Source organism: Bos grunniens, chromosome 22, assembly GCF_055505025.1.
Source record: "Bos grunniens cultivar Pamir isolate PY7600 chromosome 22, Bosgru_T2T1.0, whole genome shotgun sequence".
Classification (NCBI taxonomy): domain Eukaryota; kingdom Metazoa; phylum Chordata; class Mammalia; order Artiodactyla; family Bovidae; genus Bos; species Bos grunniens.
In genome coordinates this window covers 47,707,945-47,726,469 of record NC_141186.1, presented here as the reverse complement: position 1 = coordinate 47,726,469, position 18,525 = coordinate 47,707,945, and the positions used below count along the sequence as shown (strand labels likewise).

The following is an 18,525-nucleotide window of genomic DNA, read 5'->3' as shown; positions in this document are numbered from 1 at the left end:
GTGGGGACTTCTGTGAGGGTAGGGACCAGGCTTTCTGAGGGAGACACAGGTGCTCAGGGATGCATGAATGGAGAGAGAGATTCATGATGGATGAATGTTTGTATCACAGTGCTAGTAAAGGGATCCTTGAAAATAGGACAGCTGACCTCCAAGTACAGGTAAGGATCCTGGCATCAACTGTTCCCTGCTAGTTGAGTTTCTGTTTCTCAAGGCTCTGTGTGGGGTTAACTGGTTTAGAGACTCTTGCTTTAGAGCCTCTCCTGCTTGGTGAAACCTCACTGTTGAAAGAAGGTAAATCAGGTTTCAGAATTAGATTTTCAGCTTTCATTTCTCTAGTGACTTGGGTCTCATAGGGGACTTTCATCCACATAACAGAGTGGTCTCTGGTGAAGACTTGGTGCTTTCTGCTTTCTTAAAAGATGGTTTGGCTGGCCCTGCTCATCCAGGATCCCCTGTTAGTGAGGTGGATCCCTGCTGGTGTCTGGGTGAGTGTGCCTGGCAAATGCAGGGAAATTGGGGTACAAGAATTATGTACTCTTCTTGTTTGGCCTGGAGTAGGGCTTTTAAGTGGAGAAGGCAATGGCATCCCACTCCAGTACTCTTGCCTGGAAAATCCCATGGACGGAGGAGCCTGGTAGGCTGCAGTCCATGGGGTCACTAAGAGTCAGACACGACTGAGTGACTTCAGTTTCACTTTTCTCTTTTCATGCACTGGAGAAGGAAATGGCAACCCACTCCAGTATTCTTGCCTGGAGAATCCCAGGGATGACGGAGCCTGATGGGCTGCTGTCTATGGGGTCGCACAGAGTCGGACACGACTGAAGCGACTTAGCATAGCATAGCATAGCATAGGGCTTTTAAGGTACAGCCCCTGCCCAGGGGCCACCTCACTTCATGTTCATCTCTGGAGGGCTCGCTTGCCTCTCTTCAGTCGCTGCATTCCTTCATCCTTACCGTGGTGGCTTCCTTGTGCTCCCACCCACCTGGGACTCTGGCTGCGTGTCTCCTCTGTGCAGCCTCTCACTGTCCTTCATCCAGGTGCATGTTCTCACCCTATCTGGTAAAGAACCTGGCCTTTTCTGGTGGCTTCCTTTCAAATCACTAACCAGCATTCTTTTCTCAAGTGAGCAATCCTCTTGTGAAATAATTACCTCCCCTTCTAAGGATTGTTGTTTTGCAAGATTTTTCTTTAACACTGCATTTGCTTAACGTAGAAGGGTATTTGTTTCCTAAGAGTCCTTTTGAACAGCAGGATTGGGGGCCAGGATGACCTGGCTTCTAGGCAGATTGGTCTGCCATGCTCTTCAGGCTGTGATTGGTCAGCTGGCATCATGGTAGAATCTCTGTAGTAAAGAACTGCATTAAAGCAAGGTTACATTTCATATAATCAATTCCATCAAGTAATGTGCGGAGGATTTTGGAAAGAGAAGCCAAAAATCTTCAAAAAGGAGAGAGGGGAGGATGAGAGAGGGATAAAAGAGCCCTAAACAATTCAGTTTCACAAATAGCCCTTGTATTATTGTGGCAAAATTACTTATAAGTAAAAGCTGCAGAGGGAAAACAAGCTGTGTTTGGTAGGTGTAGCGTACTCTCTGTTCCCTGTCTTGTTTGTCTGCTCTAAAGTATAGTGCTGTGTTGACGTAGAGACGTTACTGCTCTGAATATTGATGGGAGCAAAAGCCTTTTTTTTTCTTTCTGTTTGGCCCAGTAAATAAAGCAGAAAGGATAAAAAGGGAAGAAGAATTGTAAAATCGACATGCTGTTTCCTGCTGATCTTGTTCCCTTACAATTCTAACTAACTCTCAAAAACATCCTGACGGTCTACCTTTGGTGGCCAGGGTCCAATTTGAGGGCAGCAGATTGGTTTATTCAGAGAGTTTTGCTTCTGGTTAAATCTTCTCCTTTTAGGTCTCTAAGTTAGGGTCACTACCTCATCAAAGCCTTCCCGAATCTCTCCTCTGCAGTCAGTAGTGACGTCGGTCGCTGTTCTTCAGAACATCCACAGTGGCCTGAGTGTATACCCCGTGGGAGCTCACCAGCTGGGGATGTGGCGGTGAATGGGAAAATGAGCCCTTGCTCTCACGAGGCTCACAGGGACTCCAGAGAGTAAACAGAGGAGTCCTTGGAGGTCTGCCTGGGGGACAAAGTGGCACACGTGCTGTTGCTCTGGGAGATTTCAGCTGCTCACCCCAGCCTGGAGGGTGTGGCTGCTGTGCAGAGGGATAGGTCATGGTCCAAGAAGGTCTTGCAGCCTGGTGAAGGGTGGTGTGGGGTACACGGGATGAGCCAGACCGAGAGAGGACCTATTGGGCGATCTGGAGGAAGCATGAGTGTGGGGGCTGGGGATGAGCAAGACTTTTAAAATTGAAAACACATGGACTCTGGCTAACTTTCACCACAAAGGAATTTATTAGACCACTCGGATGGTGTTCTGAGGATCAAGTGGTGCTCTTGAGGGCATGTGAGGAATGACACGGACCTGAAGGGAAGAACTGATGAACTGGCTTTTCAGCATGACCACTGGGGAGTGGAGAATGGGGATAAAGGCTGGGGTACCTCCAGGGTTGGACAGTTCCCTGCTGGTAAACAGGAAGAATGCAGTGGCAAAACTCAGGGAAGTCCCATCTGGGACTCGTCTGCGATGGAGGGGTAGTACTCTGGTGGCAGCTAGAGCCCAGGGTGGCCTAGACAAAACATTGCTTCTGTGGAGCAAAGCAAGTCCTTGCAGGAGTGGTGGTTGTTTAGTCGCTCAGTTGTGTCTGACTCTGCAACCCCGTGGACTGCAGCACGCCAGGCTTCCCTATCCTTCACTATCTCCTGGAGCTTGCTGAAGCTCATGTCCATTGAGTTGGTGATGCCATCCAACCATCTCATCCTCTGTCATCCCCTTCTCCTTCTGTCTTCAGTCTTTCCCAGCATCAGTGTCTTTTCTAATGAGTCGGCTGTTTGCATCAGGTGACCAAAGTATTGGAGCTTCAGTTTCAGCAGGGGAGAAAGGGTCTAACCCTTTGGCCTTATCAGAGGGCAGAACTGCTTATCAAGGTGCAGAACTGTTCTTTGTCAGTTCCCTTTCCTGCAATATCTTCTGTGTATCACATCTGAAACCCTTACCTCCTGCACTGGACTAAACGTTTCAAAGATAGGAACACTGTGATGATGTTTTTCTTATCTTGGCTCCTGGAGTGGGGCCCATCGTGGAGAAGAGGTGCTCACTAAGTATTTCCTGAGTCAAATTTATTTGCCCTCTTGCACTAGGCATCTTAATAAGTGAATTCCATGACTTCTGTTTTCCTTAGGCATTGGTAGCTTTCCTCAGGGCTCACAGAGAATTAATATTAGCAGAGGACTTTATGGTCCATGTAAAAGAGTTTTAATTAGGATTTTTCACTTAGTTGTTCTTTAAGTAGCTTTTTGCCAGCACATACCTCTTGTAAAATTGACCTCATACATCTCAACAGTCCATATTTCTTTTGAAACCCAAGCCATACAAAGAAAACCTTAGTAAAAGAGGAAAGAACTAACATTTTGAGACTTGCTGTTGGATGCATTTTCTACAATTCTTGGAATTACATAAGTTGGAGTCAGAAAGATTCTGAGATTCCCATAGCATGAGGGTGGCATCTCAGAGATCTGTGGCAGTAAGATGAAAGTGGCTACTGAGTCTGTTACGGGCATTCCAGGACTGAGCCCAGGCTCCCTGGGAATGTGTGTGGTTACCCATCAGCACTGTCAGCTGGGAGAGGTGGCACACCAATAAGGTGGCCATGGGCTTGCCATCCTGAATCCCCTCCTCCCACACCCTTACTGTGCAGGTGAGGAAATGCAGGTCCAGAGGACAGGAGGGGCTTGCTGAGGTCATCTTGCTGCTCAGTGACAAAGCCGATCCTGACCTAGAAGTCAAGGTGGAAACCCAAGAGGAAGAGAGGGTCAAAGCAGACACATCTTCCTTTCTTCCCAAGGACATTCTGTTCAAAGCCCCGAGGGAATCTTTGTAGCACCCTTGGGCTTTCCTGGGGGCCTGATTGGGCGAGCTTAGGAGGAAAACATGCTGCGTTTTGCAAATGTGCAGAAATAACAAACACGCGGTTATGTCCTAGGCAGGGTCACCATGCACACATCAAGGCAGGTGGCAAGGAGCGAGCGTGCAGTCCAGGATGAAAAGTGCTTTACACGTAGTTGCTTATGAGACAGTCAGTGTTAGAATTAAAATGCCTTCTTGCTCCAGGTGTAGTGTTAATTGTTCATTTCTCATAATAAAACTTGGCTTGGAGTTAAATGCTAGTATTTCTGAGACACTGATTCTAACCCCTATTTCTTTTTCTTCTTCTCCCCCACCCCCAATTTTTTGTTTTGTTTCTTTGTTTCTCTTCACAGGAAAAAGTAGAATATGCCTTCCTGATTATTTTTACAGTCGAAACATTTTTGAAGATTATAGCATATGGATTATTGCTACATCCTAATGCTTATGTTAGGAATGGATGGAATTTACTGGATTTTGTTATAGTCATAGTAGGGTAAGTCCCTTTTACTTGGGGAAGTGTTTTTTTGGAACATGGAAGGTGGGGAGTAACAGAAAACAGTATTTTAAGGGCACAGGCTTGATGCTTTATGCTGGTGATTGTAGCCAGAACCTGTCAGGAGTTCTTTGAAGCCTGGCGATGCCAGAGACCAATTTGAAATTCTCTCATTGCTGTTACTCCCTCTTTGAGGAACGTGTTAAGGAAGGAAGTTCAAGCTCAGCTAGTGATGTGAGAGGGTTCTTCTTACAAGGCCTTGGGCCTTTACAAATAGGCCAGCTCTGCTGGTGGTTTGAGTCCAACGTGTAGAGCTCTTATACTTAACACCCTGTTAAGTTAAAAAACCAAAATAAAGCAGTAATAAATCCTTCATAGCAGTGAGATACTCTGCTATTTAACATCCCTTGAGCAAAGCTATTAATTTTTTTCTGCTGCCTTGGGGGAAAAGATTTGGCACACTACTATCCCATTTCAAATAACAAAACAAGTGCTTGAAAAATGTCAGATATCCGGCATGAAGTGAAATAAGCCAGAGAATGCAGAGAAGCAGACGCTATCCCCGCATCCTGTCACAGGAAGAAGACACCAACAGTTTGAGTTAAAGGAGAATGTTAAAAAACAGTGGCCTGTGTTAGTTTGGTCCTTCAACACCTGGAAATGTTTCCAGCAAGAGAGAAATGAATCAGTGTCAGAGGAATGCTGGGTCTTTGGACCAAATACCTACACAGGAAAATAAGATCTATCCCTTCACTCAGTCTTAGTTGCCTAGCTGTAAGATGGGTTGTTCCTAAAATGGTATGTATTCCCATAGAGAGAAATTATTAAATGGCCTTTCTGTTTTCATCTCCATAACTTCATTCAAATGCTTTTTGCAGTTGAGCAAGGTGATTTTTTCTTTTGGATTATTATTTATCATGAATCCTTTACTTTTTCATGGGAGACTAATAGTGCTGGATATTTGGAGAGTGGGATAAATTTTGAGCCTCTTCTTTCAAATCTAGGAAGATAGAGTGGGATCCAAAATGGTAGCCCAACAGTATTATTAGACTTATGGAAAAAAATATTAACTTTTGCAAAAGCCACCCTAGTACATTGGCCCCTAAGGCATTATGGCAAAGATAGTGCAACTGAAATGAACAGGCAGTTGATATGTATCACGCCTTCCTGTATTTGGTGAACTCTAACAAAGAATGGCAAGCAGGAGCCTTACAGGCCTCTCGGTTCTGGAATAATCTTGGTGTAACTCTCCTGACTCTGGACCGTCTGTTCATCTTAGCTCCATTTCTTTTGTCCCACCCTGCAATCAACTTTCCATCTGGAGGCACTTTTCCGACTATCATACAGCACAAAGACAGGGAGGGAATCAAGCAGAGAGTGGCGATCTCATTGAGTTGCAGAGACAGAGACGAGAGTTTAGGAAGGTTGAGATGGCTAAAATTGGAGAGGCATGGTATGGGAGCAGCGAGGGACCTATTCAGAGGAAGAGGTCCATAAATATGCCTTGGGGCCCTCTTGAGGTTTGGCTGAAGCCTAAGCTACACGTACATGGGATGATAGTCCATAAGTCCAGGCAAAGAATACTACTAGGGAAAAAGGAAGAGCTGGGGGCTACAGCTGACTAATAACTAGGGTTCATATAGGTCTGGGATTTGTTCAAGTTATAACCAACCAGAGTGGAAAGACCTTGTTGAACACCCTGGACTGTCAGTAGAAACCCCAGAAGGGCCATCAATAGTACAGCTAAACTAACTCTTGAGTGAGTGTTGGCAAACTGTGATCAGTGGGCCGAATTCAACCTGCTACCAATGTTTGTAAATAAAGTTTTATTGTAACACAGTCACAAGCATTTGTTTACATAGTTGAGTTATGCGGTTGAGGTCCAGAAAGCCTAAAATATTTACTGTCTGGCCCCTTATAAAACAGTTTTGACAACTCCTGTACTACTGTAAAAACTACCTGAAACCCCTGCTAATAGTATTTGAAAAAAAGCCTGAAAAGGAGCAGACTGACTTTCAAGTAACTTAAATGCCCGCCAAAGCCAAACTCAACACTCTTTAAAGGAAGACAACAAAATCCAGATAAAGTGTTCAGCATCCAGTCAAATATTTCTAGACTTTGAAGAAATGTGATCCATAACTAGTGGGAAATTCCATTAATAGAGGCAGACCTAGAAATGACAGACAGGATGGAATTAGTGGAGAATTACTTTACAAGCCTTTACAAACTATTATAAACATGTTTATATACTTAAAAGGAATATATGACCACAGTGAGAAAAGATGGGACAATGTAAGACAGAACCAAATGGAACTTTGAGAGCTGGAAAATATATCTGAAACGAAAAATTCCCTGGATTGATGTTACAGCAGAGTAGACTCAATAGAATAATCAAGTAATTTGAAGACATAGCAGTAACACACAAAAATAATGATGGAAAATAAAGGAATACCACCTTAGTGACCTGTGGGGTGAAGTGAAGTGAAGTCGCTCAGTCGTGCCCGACTCTTTGTGACCCCATGGACACCAGGCTCCTCCATCCATGGGATTTTCTAGGCAAGAGTACTGGAGTGGGTTGCCATTTCCTTCTCTAGGGAATCTTCCTGACCCAGGGGTCGAACCCTGGTCTCCCACATTGTAGACACACGCTTTACCGTCTGACATAATCTATTATTCATATACTTGGAGTCCCAGAAGATAGAAGATAGAGGGGAGACAAAAATATTTGAAGAAATAGTCCATATTTTCTAAACGTGATGAAAAACTTAGACTCACAAATCCAAGAAGGTCAACAAAGCCCAAAGTGAAGACGAAGAAAGCTGCGTCAAGGCATATCATGATCATAATCAAATTGCTCAAGACCAAAGATAAGGAGAAATCTTAAAAGTAGAGAAAAAGTCATTGTAGACCTCTTGTCAACAACTATGCAATCCAGAAGACAACAGAAATTTTTAGAGTTCTAGAGGAAAAGGTCCACCTCGAATTCTTATTCAGTGAAGATACCTTAAAAAATTGAAGTAAGAAAGAAAATTTTTCAGACAAACCACAGCTGAGAATTTGCCACCAGGAGACCTGCACCTTAAGAAATACAAAGGAATTTCTTCACACTGATGAAAGACATTAGTAAGAAATACAAATCCATACAAAAGGAATGAAGAATGCCAGAAAGGGTAAATGCATGTATGAATATGAAAACATTTTTTCCTCATTTTAAAGTTTCTTTGTAGCAATTGATTGTTTAAAGCAAAAATAATAGCAGTGGATTGTGGGGTTTATAGCATCTATGAAAGTAAAATATAAAAATAGCATGAAGGATAGACCCAAGGAAATATCCATATAGCATAGAAAAGTGCTTGTACACTTGGTAGAATTATTTGAAGGTAGACAATGAGAAGTTAAAGAGTTTATGGTAAACCATAGAGCATAGACCAGCAAGCTTCAGCTCATAGACAAAAAAGACATTTACTGCCTTTTTCACCTCCTACATTGACAAAGTATTTGGCTGTCTGCTTTAACAGATTAAGTTTTATTGGAAGACAGTCACACTCACTCATGTTTATGGCTATTTGGTGTTAGGATGGAAAAGTTGACTAGTTGTCACAGAGACCCTGTGGCCTGCAAATCCTAAAATAGTTGCTCTCTGGCACTCCACAGAAAACTTGTGCTGACACTGGATCTAGAAGAGACACTCAAAAAATAAAGAGGTATAGTTGATAAGTCTGTATTAGAGATTAAATGGAATTCTTGAAAAGCTCATTTAATTCTTTTTTCAATAAGCAGGAAAGAAAAGTTTGGTGGATAGAGCAAGTAGAGAGCAAATAACAAGATGATAGATTTAAACCCAGCTATACCCTTATTTAAAATCCAGAGGTTATCAGATTTTATACATGTATTTGGTGTTAGGATGGAAAAACACTCAATTCTATAAGAAACCTAATTTACAAAGACAAATAATTTGAAAGTGAAAGGAGAGAAGAGGCTTCCCAGGTGACTCAGTGGTTAAAAAAAAAATCTGCTTGCCATTGTGGGAGTTTGATCCCCTGGTGAAGGAAATGGCAACCCACTCCAGTATTCTTTCTGGGGAAATTCCATGGACAGAGAAGGCTGGCAGGCTATAGTCCATGGGGTCACAAAGAGACGGACATGATTGAGTGACTAAACCCAACATAAATGGACAGAAAACTATATATCATGCAAAACTAATCAAAATTAAAAACCAATCAAAAGAAAGCTTTGTTAATAACCAACAAAGTAGACTTCAGAACAGGAAATGTTATCAAGGATGCAGACATTTCATAATGATAAAGGAGTCATTTCATAAAGAAGATGTACTGCTAAGTCGCTTCAGTCGTGTCTGACTCTGTGCGACCCCATAGACGGCAGCCCACCAGGCTCCCCCGTCCCTGGGATTCTCCAGGCCAGAACACTGGAGTGGGTTGCCATTTCCTTCTCCAATGCATGAAAGTGAAAAGTGAAAGTGAAGTCGCTCAGTCATGTCCAACTCTTAGCAGCTCCATGGACTGCAGCCTACCAGGCTCCTCCATCCATGGGATTTTCCAGGCAAGAGTACTGGAGTGGGTTGTCATTTCCTTCTCTAAAAGAAGATGTAATAATCCTAAACGTGTATGTGGTGTGTGCATATGTGTATGTAGATTGGCTGGTAGGCTTATATGCTGTGATGATATATGTGCCTAATAACAGATCTTCAAAATACATGAAGCACAAACTGATGGAAATGAAAGGGGGGAATAGAGAAATCTTCAATTGCAGTTGTACACTTTAATCCTCCTCTCTTGGAAGTGTTGATAGACCATCTAGCCAGAAAATCTTTAAGGATATAGGGACTTCTGAACAGTCCCATCAACCAACTCGAGGAAATTGATTTTTCAGAGCACTGTGCCCATCAGGAGCAGAATGCACATTCTTTTCACGTGCATGTGGAACATTCAGCAGTAAAGACATATTCTGGGTCATGAAACAAATCTCAGTGAACTTAAGATTAAAATAATATGAAAGGATGTTTTGAAAGAATTTAGCAGTGTTTTAAAGAAGCATGTAAATTTCTATATATTAGTCATGAACAATTTGAAAAAGAAATGTTAACATTATTATTTATTATATCATCAAACCCATGGACTATTGAGGGATAAATAGTACACTGACAATGACCAAACCTCCTGAGAGAAATTAAAAAAGACCTAAATACATGTTATCAACTGGAAGACCCAATGTTCCAATTCATGGACTGGAAGACTCAATATTGTTAGAATATCAGTCGTTCCCAAATTGTGATATAGATTGAATCTAATCTAAATCCCAGTAAGATTGTTGCAGAGACTGACAAATTTATTCAAAGTTTTATATGACAATTAGAGAGGCTCTAGACTAGCCAAGGAAATCTGTAAGAACAAACCTGGAACCTGATTTTAAGACGGTCTACAAAGCCACAGTTCTCAAGACAGTGTGGTACTAGAATAAGAGGTAGAAATACAGATCAGTGGAACAAAATAGAAAGTTTAGAAGTACGCCCATATGGATGTGATCAACGGATTTTAGATAGAGGTGTCATGATGACTCAATGGATTAAGGAAACAATTTTCAACAAATAGTGCTGGAACAACTGTCCGTGTGAAAAAGACGACTTTCTCTATTCTTACCTCATACCATATACGAATAATGCCTTAAAATGAATCATAAACCTATATTTAAAGGCTAAAACTGTATTTATAGGAGAAAATTTTTATGACTTTGGGCTAGGTAGAAACTTCTTAGGACCTGAAAAAGCATTTGCCACAAAAGAAATAATAGAATTTTTGAACCTTATCAAAATTAAAACTTTTATTCAAAAGAGACACTGTGAAGAAAATAAAAAGATACGGCCCAGATTGGGAAATAATATTCCCACTACATATATATGACCATGGACTTGTATTCAGAATTTGTAACGAACCCTTATAACTAGAAGGTAAGAATATGACCCAGTACATAAATGGGCAAAAAATTTGAACAGATCTTCACAAAAGATGTGTAAATGGTCAACAAGCACCTGAAAAGATGTTCAGTGTTATTGATAATTGGAGAAATGCCAATTAAAACAGTGACATAGCATTACATGCCCACTAGTATTAGTAAAAAGATTGACAATACCAGATGTTAAACAAGATATGGAGCAACTGGAACTCTTACACACTGCTTATAGAAATAGAAAATGGTAATATCACTTTGGAAAAGTTTGCCAATTTCTTACAAAGATAACTATACAGTGTTCATATGACCAGTCCTGTTCTTGAGTACTTAACCAAAATAAGTTAAAATACATGTTCACAAAGAGACTTCATAGTAGAGAGAAACTGGTAACAACCCAAATATTCTTCAGCAGATAAATGGATAAACTCATTGTGGTATGTTCATATAGTGGAATATAATTCAACAATAAAATGTAGCAGCTTGCTGCTCCCGCTGCTAAGTCGCCTCAGTCGTGTCCGACTCTGTGTGACCCCATAGACGGCAGCCCACCAGGCTCCCCCATCCCTGGGATTCTGCAGGCCAGAACACTGGAGTGGGTTGCCATTTCCTTCTCCAATGCATGAAAGTGAAAAGTGAAAGTGAAGTCACTCAGTTGTGTCCGACTCTTCACGACCCCATGGACTGCAGCCCACCAGGCTCCTCTGCCCATGGGATTTTCCAGGCAAGAGTACTGGAGTGGGGTGCCACTGCCTTCTCCGATGTAGCAGCTTGGATGATCTCAAAACTATGGTGAACAAAAGATAAAAGGAGAACATGCTGTATGACTCTATTCATGTAAGATTCTAGAAAAGGAAATAAAAACAAAACAAATCTACATGATAAAACTGATAAAGTCAGTGGACACCTGAGGCTGAGCTGAGGATGACTGTAAAGAGGCATGAGAGAACTGTTTGAGTGTTTGTTACTTGGGCTCATGGCTTTGTCAAAACCTGTCTCACTGTACTCATTAAATGCTTGCATTTTATTTTATATAAAGTAAGCCACAGTAAAGTTGGTTTACGTAAAAAAAATCATCTAAGAAACTCAAGTTGAACTGGCCTCGATCTTTTTTTCTCATTAAATATGAAGACCTTTAGAACATCAGATTATCCTTTATTTAAAATATGTACAAAAGTATAGTCAAAGAGCAGAAGAAAAGTTTAAAAAGGAAAATTTAATTGTTATGTCTTTACTTGAATCAAATTCCTACTCACTAAAGTTTCCAACTGCCGATTCTATCTTAATCCAATGGATTTTCCATTCCAAGTCAACCATGACCTATTGCTTTTGTCAAGATTCCCAATAACAGAGACGTTAGGAAAGTAATTGATATTTTCTAAAATGTTAACTGTTATAATGTGACCACAGGAAGGTTCAACGTGTCTACCAGAGCTGATGTAATTCTCTGTATAGAAAAGTTTGATCTGAGCCAACTTGTATTCCTCTCCTCTAAATTTTCCGATAAACATGTCTTGCAGGCATTCAAGCTCATCACATAAGCTTTGTGAACACGAGGGGCTCATTCCCTTACTTCTAATTTGTGTCAGTTTGGGTAGCTCCTTGCCTTTTCCTTCTGTCTGGAGATATGCTTTTAATAACAACTGAGGATCAAATACTTTCTTCTTTTGTCCTCATCTCTTCAGGCACACGGTACTTAATTTGGTTGGGTGGAAGGGGAGGACAATGAAAGGTGTAATCTCACAGAATATTAGAATGGGAAGGACAGGCTTCTGTATCATTTAATCAGTTTTCTCAGTTTCCACCGACATAAACTAAGGCCCCAAGAAGGAAAGAGACTTTCCTAAAACCTCCTAGCTCTTAGGAATGGAAGCAAGGCCTGGCCCCTGAGGCCTCTGGCCGCCTGGAAACAACAGTCAGCTTTCCGTGTCTGACTCAGGCTCCTCAGTGAGGGGGGCATTGTTCACCTGTTTTCAAGGGCGTCACTGAAGAACAGGGGAGCAAAGGGCCATGTTGTGTACATTGCAAAACACTCATACTTGAAAGCAATCTTAAGTCACCACCTGCGTAAATTATTTTCCTAACCCTTTGGGATGAAAATTCCTGTGGCTGCTGCATTTCAGAAGAGTTGGAGGTTTTCTTTCTTCCTTTGGCTTTGTTTTTGTGACACTGTGAACTTGTTTGGGAGGGCAGACTTTTAACATCAGCCTTGACTGGGGGGGATTTACAGTAATGACAAAACTGTGCTAATGAGAGAGAGAGAGAGACCTGTCATAAATGGGATACATTTCCCATAACCAGAAAGAGCCTGCCTTCTGTAGCTTTGAAAAGGTAAAGACCTGACATACTCCTGCTCCACTTGCCCTGCCTCCCACCCCCTGAAGTTCACTGCTAATTGTGGTACTGTTATTAAAACAAATGACCCATCTTTAAACACCCCAGAAGGCTATGGCTCTGCCCCATCAGGGCTGTAATCAGACCACCCTGTATTTTATGGACTTAGTGTCTTGGCTATCCTGAGGCATGCCAGTGGGGGCAGAGTTTCTACTTTAGCTGCTAATTAAACTTTGGAAACCTTTTCTTTGTTGCTGGGCCAATCATTTCCACAATCTGATTGGCCTGAGTCAGTTCTGTTTGAAAGGGGCAAATTTCTATTTATTCTGAAAAACAAGCAACAATTCCAAAGAACAAATGTTTATTTGAAAAAAAAATGTTTATTTGAAAGAGCAAAAGTAACTGTCAAGTGAGTGGATTGCCTGAAAATAGCTTTATTCAAAAAACCTTCTGAGAATAGGAAAAAATTTGTGGTGGCTGCCAGATACAATATTATTCACATTTCAAAAGAGAAAATGACGATATTAGTACCTTGTCTTAGGTTTCTGCATTTGGCTTTTGCTCAGCTCCTTGGCATCTGTGATTTACAGCATGCCCTGAACATCCCTGTGAGGATGGAGGTGGGGCTGTGTGACTCAGTGACTGTATTGGAAGTGGTATAACATACTGAATAAGATTTGGGAGTTTGGAGTTATTCACTCATTGACTTATTCATCATATATTTCTTGAGTGCCTCCTGTGGTCAGGAACTGTTTTTGGCACTGGGCTGAAACAGACTAAACGAACAGAGAGACGACAGTTCCCTGCCATTGTGGTAAAGAACCTGCTTCCCAGTGGAAGAAACTTGAGAGACTTGGGTTGGATCCCTGGGTCGGGAAGGTCCCCTGGAAAAGGAAATGGCAACCCACTCCAATATTCTTGCCTGGAGAATCCCATGGACAGAGAAGCCTGGTGGACTGCAGTCCATGGGGTCGCAGAGTTGGACACGACTGAAGTGACTTCCACTTAACATGTGGAACCTACATTCAGTGAGGCCAACATACCTGGATTCATATGTTAGTTTTGCCATGTGTTGTGTGGCCTTGGGCAGGTTGGTTGTTCTCACCAAGTTTGCTTCCTCACATGTAATTTAGTGCCCATGATCTCCACTGCATAACATTTTTGAGGATTAACAAGATAACTGACGAAAAGTGCTTAGCACATGGTGAGCGCTCATGAATGGGAACTGCTATGATTATTGTCGTCATTACTGCTGTTTGGGCAATTCCATTGTCGTCATTGAAAGAGGGGATTCATGAGGGATCCAGGGGGCTATCTTGCTAGGATGCTCCATTGGCAGGAAAACAGGTGAGATCAGTCCCATCTCTGGTCCTTTTAGATGTAGGATCCTAGCCAGGGGTCACAGCCCAGTTCTCACCTCTGCCTTGCTTTCCCGTAAGCATCAGCCTTACAGAATTAGCTTTTGTTCAAAAATAGCTATGCTCACCATCCTGTTTTGCTTCCCTGGGTGACAGACTCTAACATTTCTTCCTCTCTTCTTCTTTCAGATTGTTTAGTGTAATTTTGGAACAATTAACCAAAGAAACAGAAGGCGGTAACCACTCCAGTGGCAAATCAGGAGGCTTTGACGTCAAAGCCCTCCGCGCCTTTCGAGTGTTACGACCACTTCGACTAGTATCAGGAGTGCCCAGTAAGCACGTTTCGTTTCCTAAAGCCAGGATTTTGTGGATGGTTTTCTTCTGGGTGGGTCTCGGGATTATGAAGCAGGGCGTGATAAGGTGAGTTGCTGTTCTCCAGCCAGGGTCTCTGCAGGCGACACCGTGGAGGCCTTCACTGTGTACAAAGTGCTCTTGCTATGTTGTCACTTTGGGTCCCTGCGACAGCCCCAGTGGGAGTAGAGTAGGGACGGTAGTGATCATTGTCTTCCTAATTTTGTAGAAGAGAGACCTTTCTCTTGGGCAGAGGCCAAGTGAATGGTGGTAGGAGACCGTGAGTTCAGGCCTCCTGGCTGCAGTCTGGTCTTCAGCCTCTGACACCATCACCACCATCACTTCCTCCCACTTTCAGGCCTGCCCCTCTGAGCATGGTGGGTTATATAGACAGGAGTGTCAGAGGGCTCAGCTGACTGCCTTTTCTCAAAGTGAGCCGCAAGGGCCTGGAATCCTAAAGCGTCTACTTAACTGTCCCGCAGAGGGGCTGTGCCCATCCCATTGTGGGAGGAAGTGGATGCTTCTGGGTCCTCCCTGTGTGTAGGGCACAGTAGCACCTGCCGGAAGGTGGTTGTAAGGTCTGATTGCAGTAATGCAGAGAGAGCCTTCAGCACAAAGTCTGGAGTTGGACGGGGTGCTCAGTGTGGGAGATGCTGTGTCACCCGCTCGTCTATGGTACCTGTCCGTGCCAGGCCCTTGTTTGCTTCTTTGCTCCAGATCTCCAGGCCAGATCCAGTGCCACCTGAAAATGGAAAAGATGCCCCATCCATGCCCCAGCCAGGAATTTGCATAAGGAGCAAGGCGTGTGCTTCCCTGGGCTCTGCCCGTGAGAGGACATCTCTCTTGGGGACTTCTGAGGGCAGATACTAGTGCCTCTCCAAGGACTGTGGCTGTGAGGTGACTGCCTGCTTCCAGCTGCAGGATGGCTATGGGATTGCAGGGTGTGCCTTTTTTTCACAGCTCATAAAACCTTCAAAAGAGCACAGATCATGTTTTTGCTTCTTCAGAAGTTTTTCATAAAATTGTATTAAACCCACTGGCACTCAGAATGCACCAAAAATTCTCTGGAAAAAAAAAAAAAAAACAAACCTTCCAAATTTAACATTTTAAAATGTAGGAAGTGGTGTTTTGTGTGTACTTGTTTTTCCAGATGGTTCATTTATTTTTCATTGAAAAAGATCAGCACAAGTCAAAGCCACAGTACCGTCTGGAAGCAATTGAGAAAAATAGACATACCTTGAAAATGACTGGCCCTGTTGCGTGTGCCATGATTAAATGAGAAGTTCAGTGAGCAAACATGAGGTTTCAGATTCAGTTGTTACAGCTTAATCTAATTTCAAAGTAACCACGGCAACTTTTTCCCCCAAAGAGCAAATGACAGGCCAGCCTGCCTGCGGTATTTCTGTTGTGAGCAGACGCGCGGGTGCTGTGGCTCTGTGGATCTGAGTCATACGTGAGGACTTCTCAGCCTGTGTTCGTTAACTGCCCTGTGGGGAGCATCCAAGTCTCTCACCAGACCCCGCTGGGCTTTGGGGAGATGGATTGGGGGCTCTGGGTCATGCTCTTTCCTGTGCTGGTTGGCAGCTGTGGACTAGTGATTTCTTAAGTACCTGCAATTGTTAAAAATGCCTGGGAAGGTGTGACTGTTTACAAGTACCTCGGAGATGTCTAATCCCTTCTGAAGACAACTCAGACTGTCCTGCAAGACTGATTTTGTGTGTGTATGTGGACATAAGTTCCTTCCATGGAAGGTAAATATGTGTTTCAAATAGAGTCCTTCAGATGTGTGTGGAGCTCTTCACCACCCACTCTCAGGTAATAAGTACATATGAGAATCCTCGAGCATTATATAGGAAACAACCATCAAGATCATCTGGTCCAAGAGCACTGTCTTCTAGGTGAGGAAGCTTGCAGAAACCTTGGGCAGGTTCTCACAGCTAGTGGGTGGCCAGATGGGACCAGACCCTTGGCCTCCTAGTTCCTGGCTCAGTGTTCTTTCTGCTCCATTTCACAGCTTCCTTGGTTAGAGCTCTGTGAAATCTGCTGGACACATTGGTCGTGTACAAAAGAGCCTAATACCATGAAAGTGTACACATGGACTTGAAGATATAATGTCATTATTTCATAAATGTGGCCCATCTGAAATATTACAGTTACAATAAACATATTTATGAAACATAGGGCTCACTGCCATTCAGTTGAGAAGAGCTAATGCTGGATGATGATTTTGGATGGCCCTTGCATGTCTTAAAATAACAACCAAATGAAAAAACAAACAAACCCCGTCTTGTCCAAGTAGATTAGAGCATATGTTTCTTTTTCTCTTCATCTATTCCTTATGGAAGATGAAAACATTACAAGTCATCCTATTGATCATTGTTTTCTTCAGAAGACATCATTTGAACATTTAAATATCCGAAGGCAGCATGTAGGATTTTGTCTTAATGAAAGTCTGGAAAGAAGTTCTTTGTGAGTCTGAAAAACCTCTTATCATTCTTCCCTCCCCATCCCGTCCCCCACCTCTTCCCGTGTACTTCATATCAAGGTGAACTTTTACTGTTACTGCTGATAAGTATTTTTCTCTTTGCTCGGTGTGTTCTGATTTCTAATGTATTTCATTCTAGCATCTCAGCCTCTTCGTTCTTTCCTTGGATATGTATTGGGAAGCTACTGTGAGAAGAAACTAGAAAAGGGCACTTTGGAGGAGAGAGAGAGCAGGGAGAGGAAGGGAAAGAAAAAGAAAAGGGGGAGAAAGATGGATTGGGGGCTCTGGGTCATGCTCTTTCCTGTGCTGATTGGCAGCTGTGGACTAGTGATTGCTTAAGTACCTGCAATTGTTAAAAATGCCTGGGAAGGTGTGTCTGTTGATGGTGGAGAAGCTGAGGTGGGTCTCAGTGGTGGCCACGTGTCTCACTGTGCAGGGCGCGTGCAAGGTGTCAGGGGGCCTGCATCTAGTTGGCTGTGGTTTCCTGCTGACCGCTCTCCCTCCAGCTCCTGCTTCCTTCCACCTGGTCCTGAGTATTGCCCCACTGTCCCTCTTGGCCTGGTCTTTTCTCTTCCTGTACCATGGCTCTCAGTGTTGCTGCAGGTGTGGGTAGCTCCAAGGTTTGCACATCTCTCCCTCATCTCTAAGGTCTGAGGTTCAGCCGCAGGGCACAGCCTCCTTCCTGTGAAGTGATCAGACTCACCAGGTGTTCAGTCCTCACCCTCCCCTTCCTCTAACGCTCTTTCACCTCCCCCACTCCAGGGGAGCCTCCTTTTGCTCAGGCCCCAGGGTTAGCCTCATGACCCTGCCAACCTGGGCACCTTCCTCTAACTCAGACTCACTTGCTGAGTTCTGATCTCTTCTGGATCCTCACCCTGTCCTCCCTGGAGAGCCCAGCACCCTCCAGCTACTTCTCTGCCTGTTTTGCCTTTTGCATCCCCACTTGTCTTGATAAGGGGCTTCCCTAGTGGCTCAAATGGTAAAGAATCTGCCTGCAATGCAGGAGACCCAGGTTCCATCACTAGGTTGGGAAAATTCCCCTGGAGAAGGAAATGGCAACCCACTGTAGCACTCTTGCCTGGAGAATTTCATGGACAGAGGAGCCTGGCAGGCTATAGTCCACGGGATAGCAAAGAGTTGGACACGACTGAGCAACTTTCACTTTTTATCTTTCTAAAAAGGCTGCCTTTTGAGTTTTCTTGGCTCTTTCCCATGTATACATGTTATGAAACATTTGTTTGATTTTCTCTTATTTAGAATAAATGAAGAAGCTGTCTTTTGACAGCCTCTAAAGTCTGGCCTCTAAAGCCTCTAAAGTCCCCTAAAGTAGACTAAAGTCTGGCCCTGTAATCCGAATCCAGAACCCAGAGCTACTTAGTAGATTGCAGCTGCAATCTGCTTGCCTTTTCTGCTACCCTTTTGCACCGCATGACCGCCAACCAAGACTCGCCATCCCTGGCTCACATGACACTCACTTTCTTCTGTGCTTTGGATACTTTCTTCCCCTGCTTGGAGCAGC

General features: G+C 43.3%; 1 protein-coding gene across 27 annotated transcripts in view; it reads left to right on the top strand.

Annotated features, from left to right (window-relative positions):
- Positions 1 to 18,525, top strand: part of CACNA1D (calcium voltage-gated channel subunit alpha1 D) — a 347,101-nt gene that overhangs the window by 175,079 nt on the left and 153,497 nt on the right. For all 27 annotated transcript variants that reach the window (XR_015151536.1, XR_015151535.1, XR_015151538.1 and 24 more), the window contains exons 4-5: positions 4,375 to 4,514; positions 14,360 to 14,502. Coding sequence is in view for 23 of the 27 variants with exons in the window: in XM_086367471.1 (XP_086223597.1) it covers positions 4,375 to 4,514; positions 14,360 to 14,502 (283 nt within the window). In the remaining 4 variants the exon portion in view is untranslated. The remainder of the gene's footprint in view (positions 1 to 4,374; positions 4,515 to 14,359; positions 14,503 to 18,525) is intronic.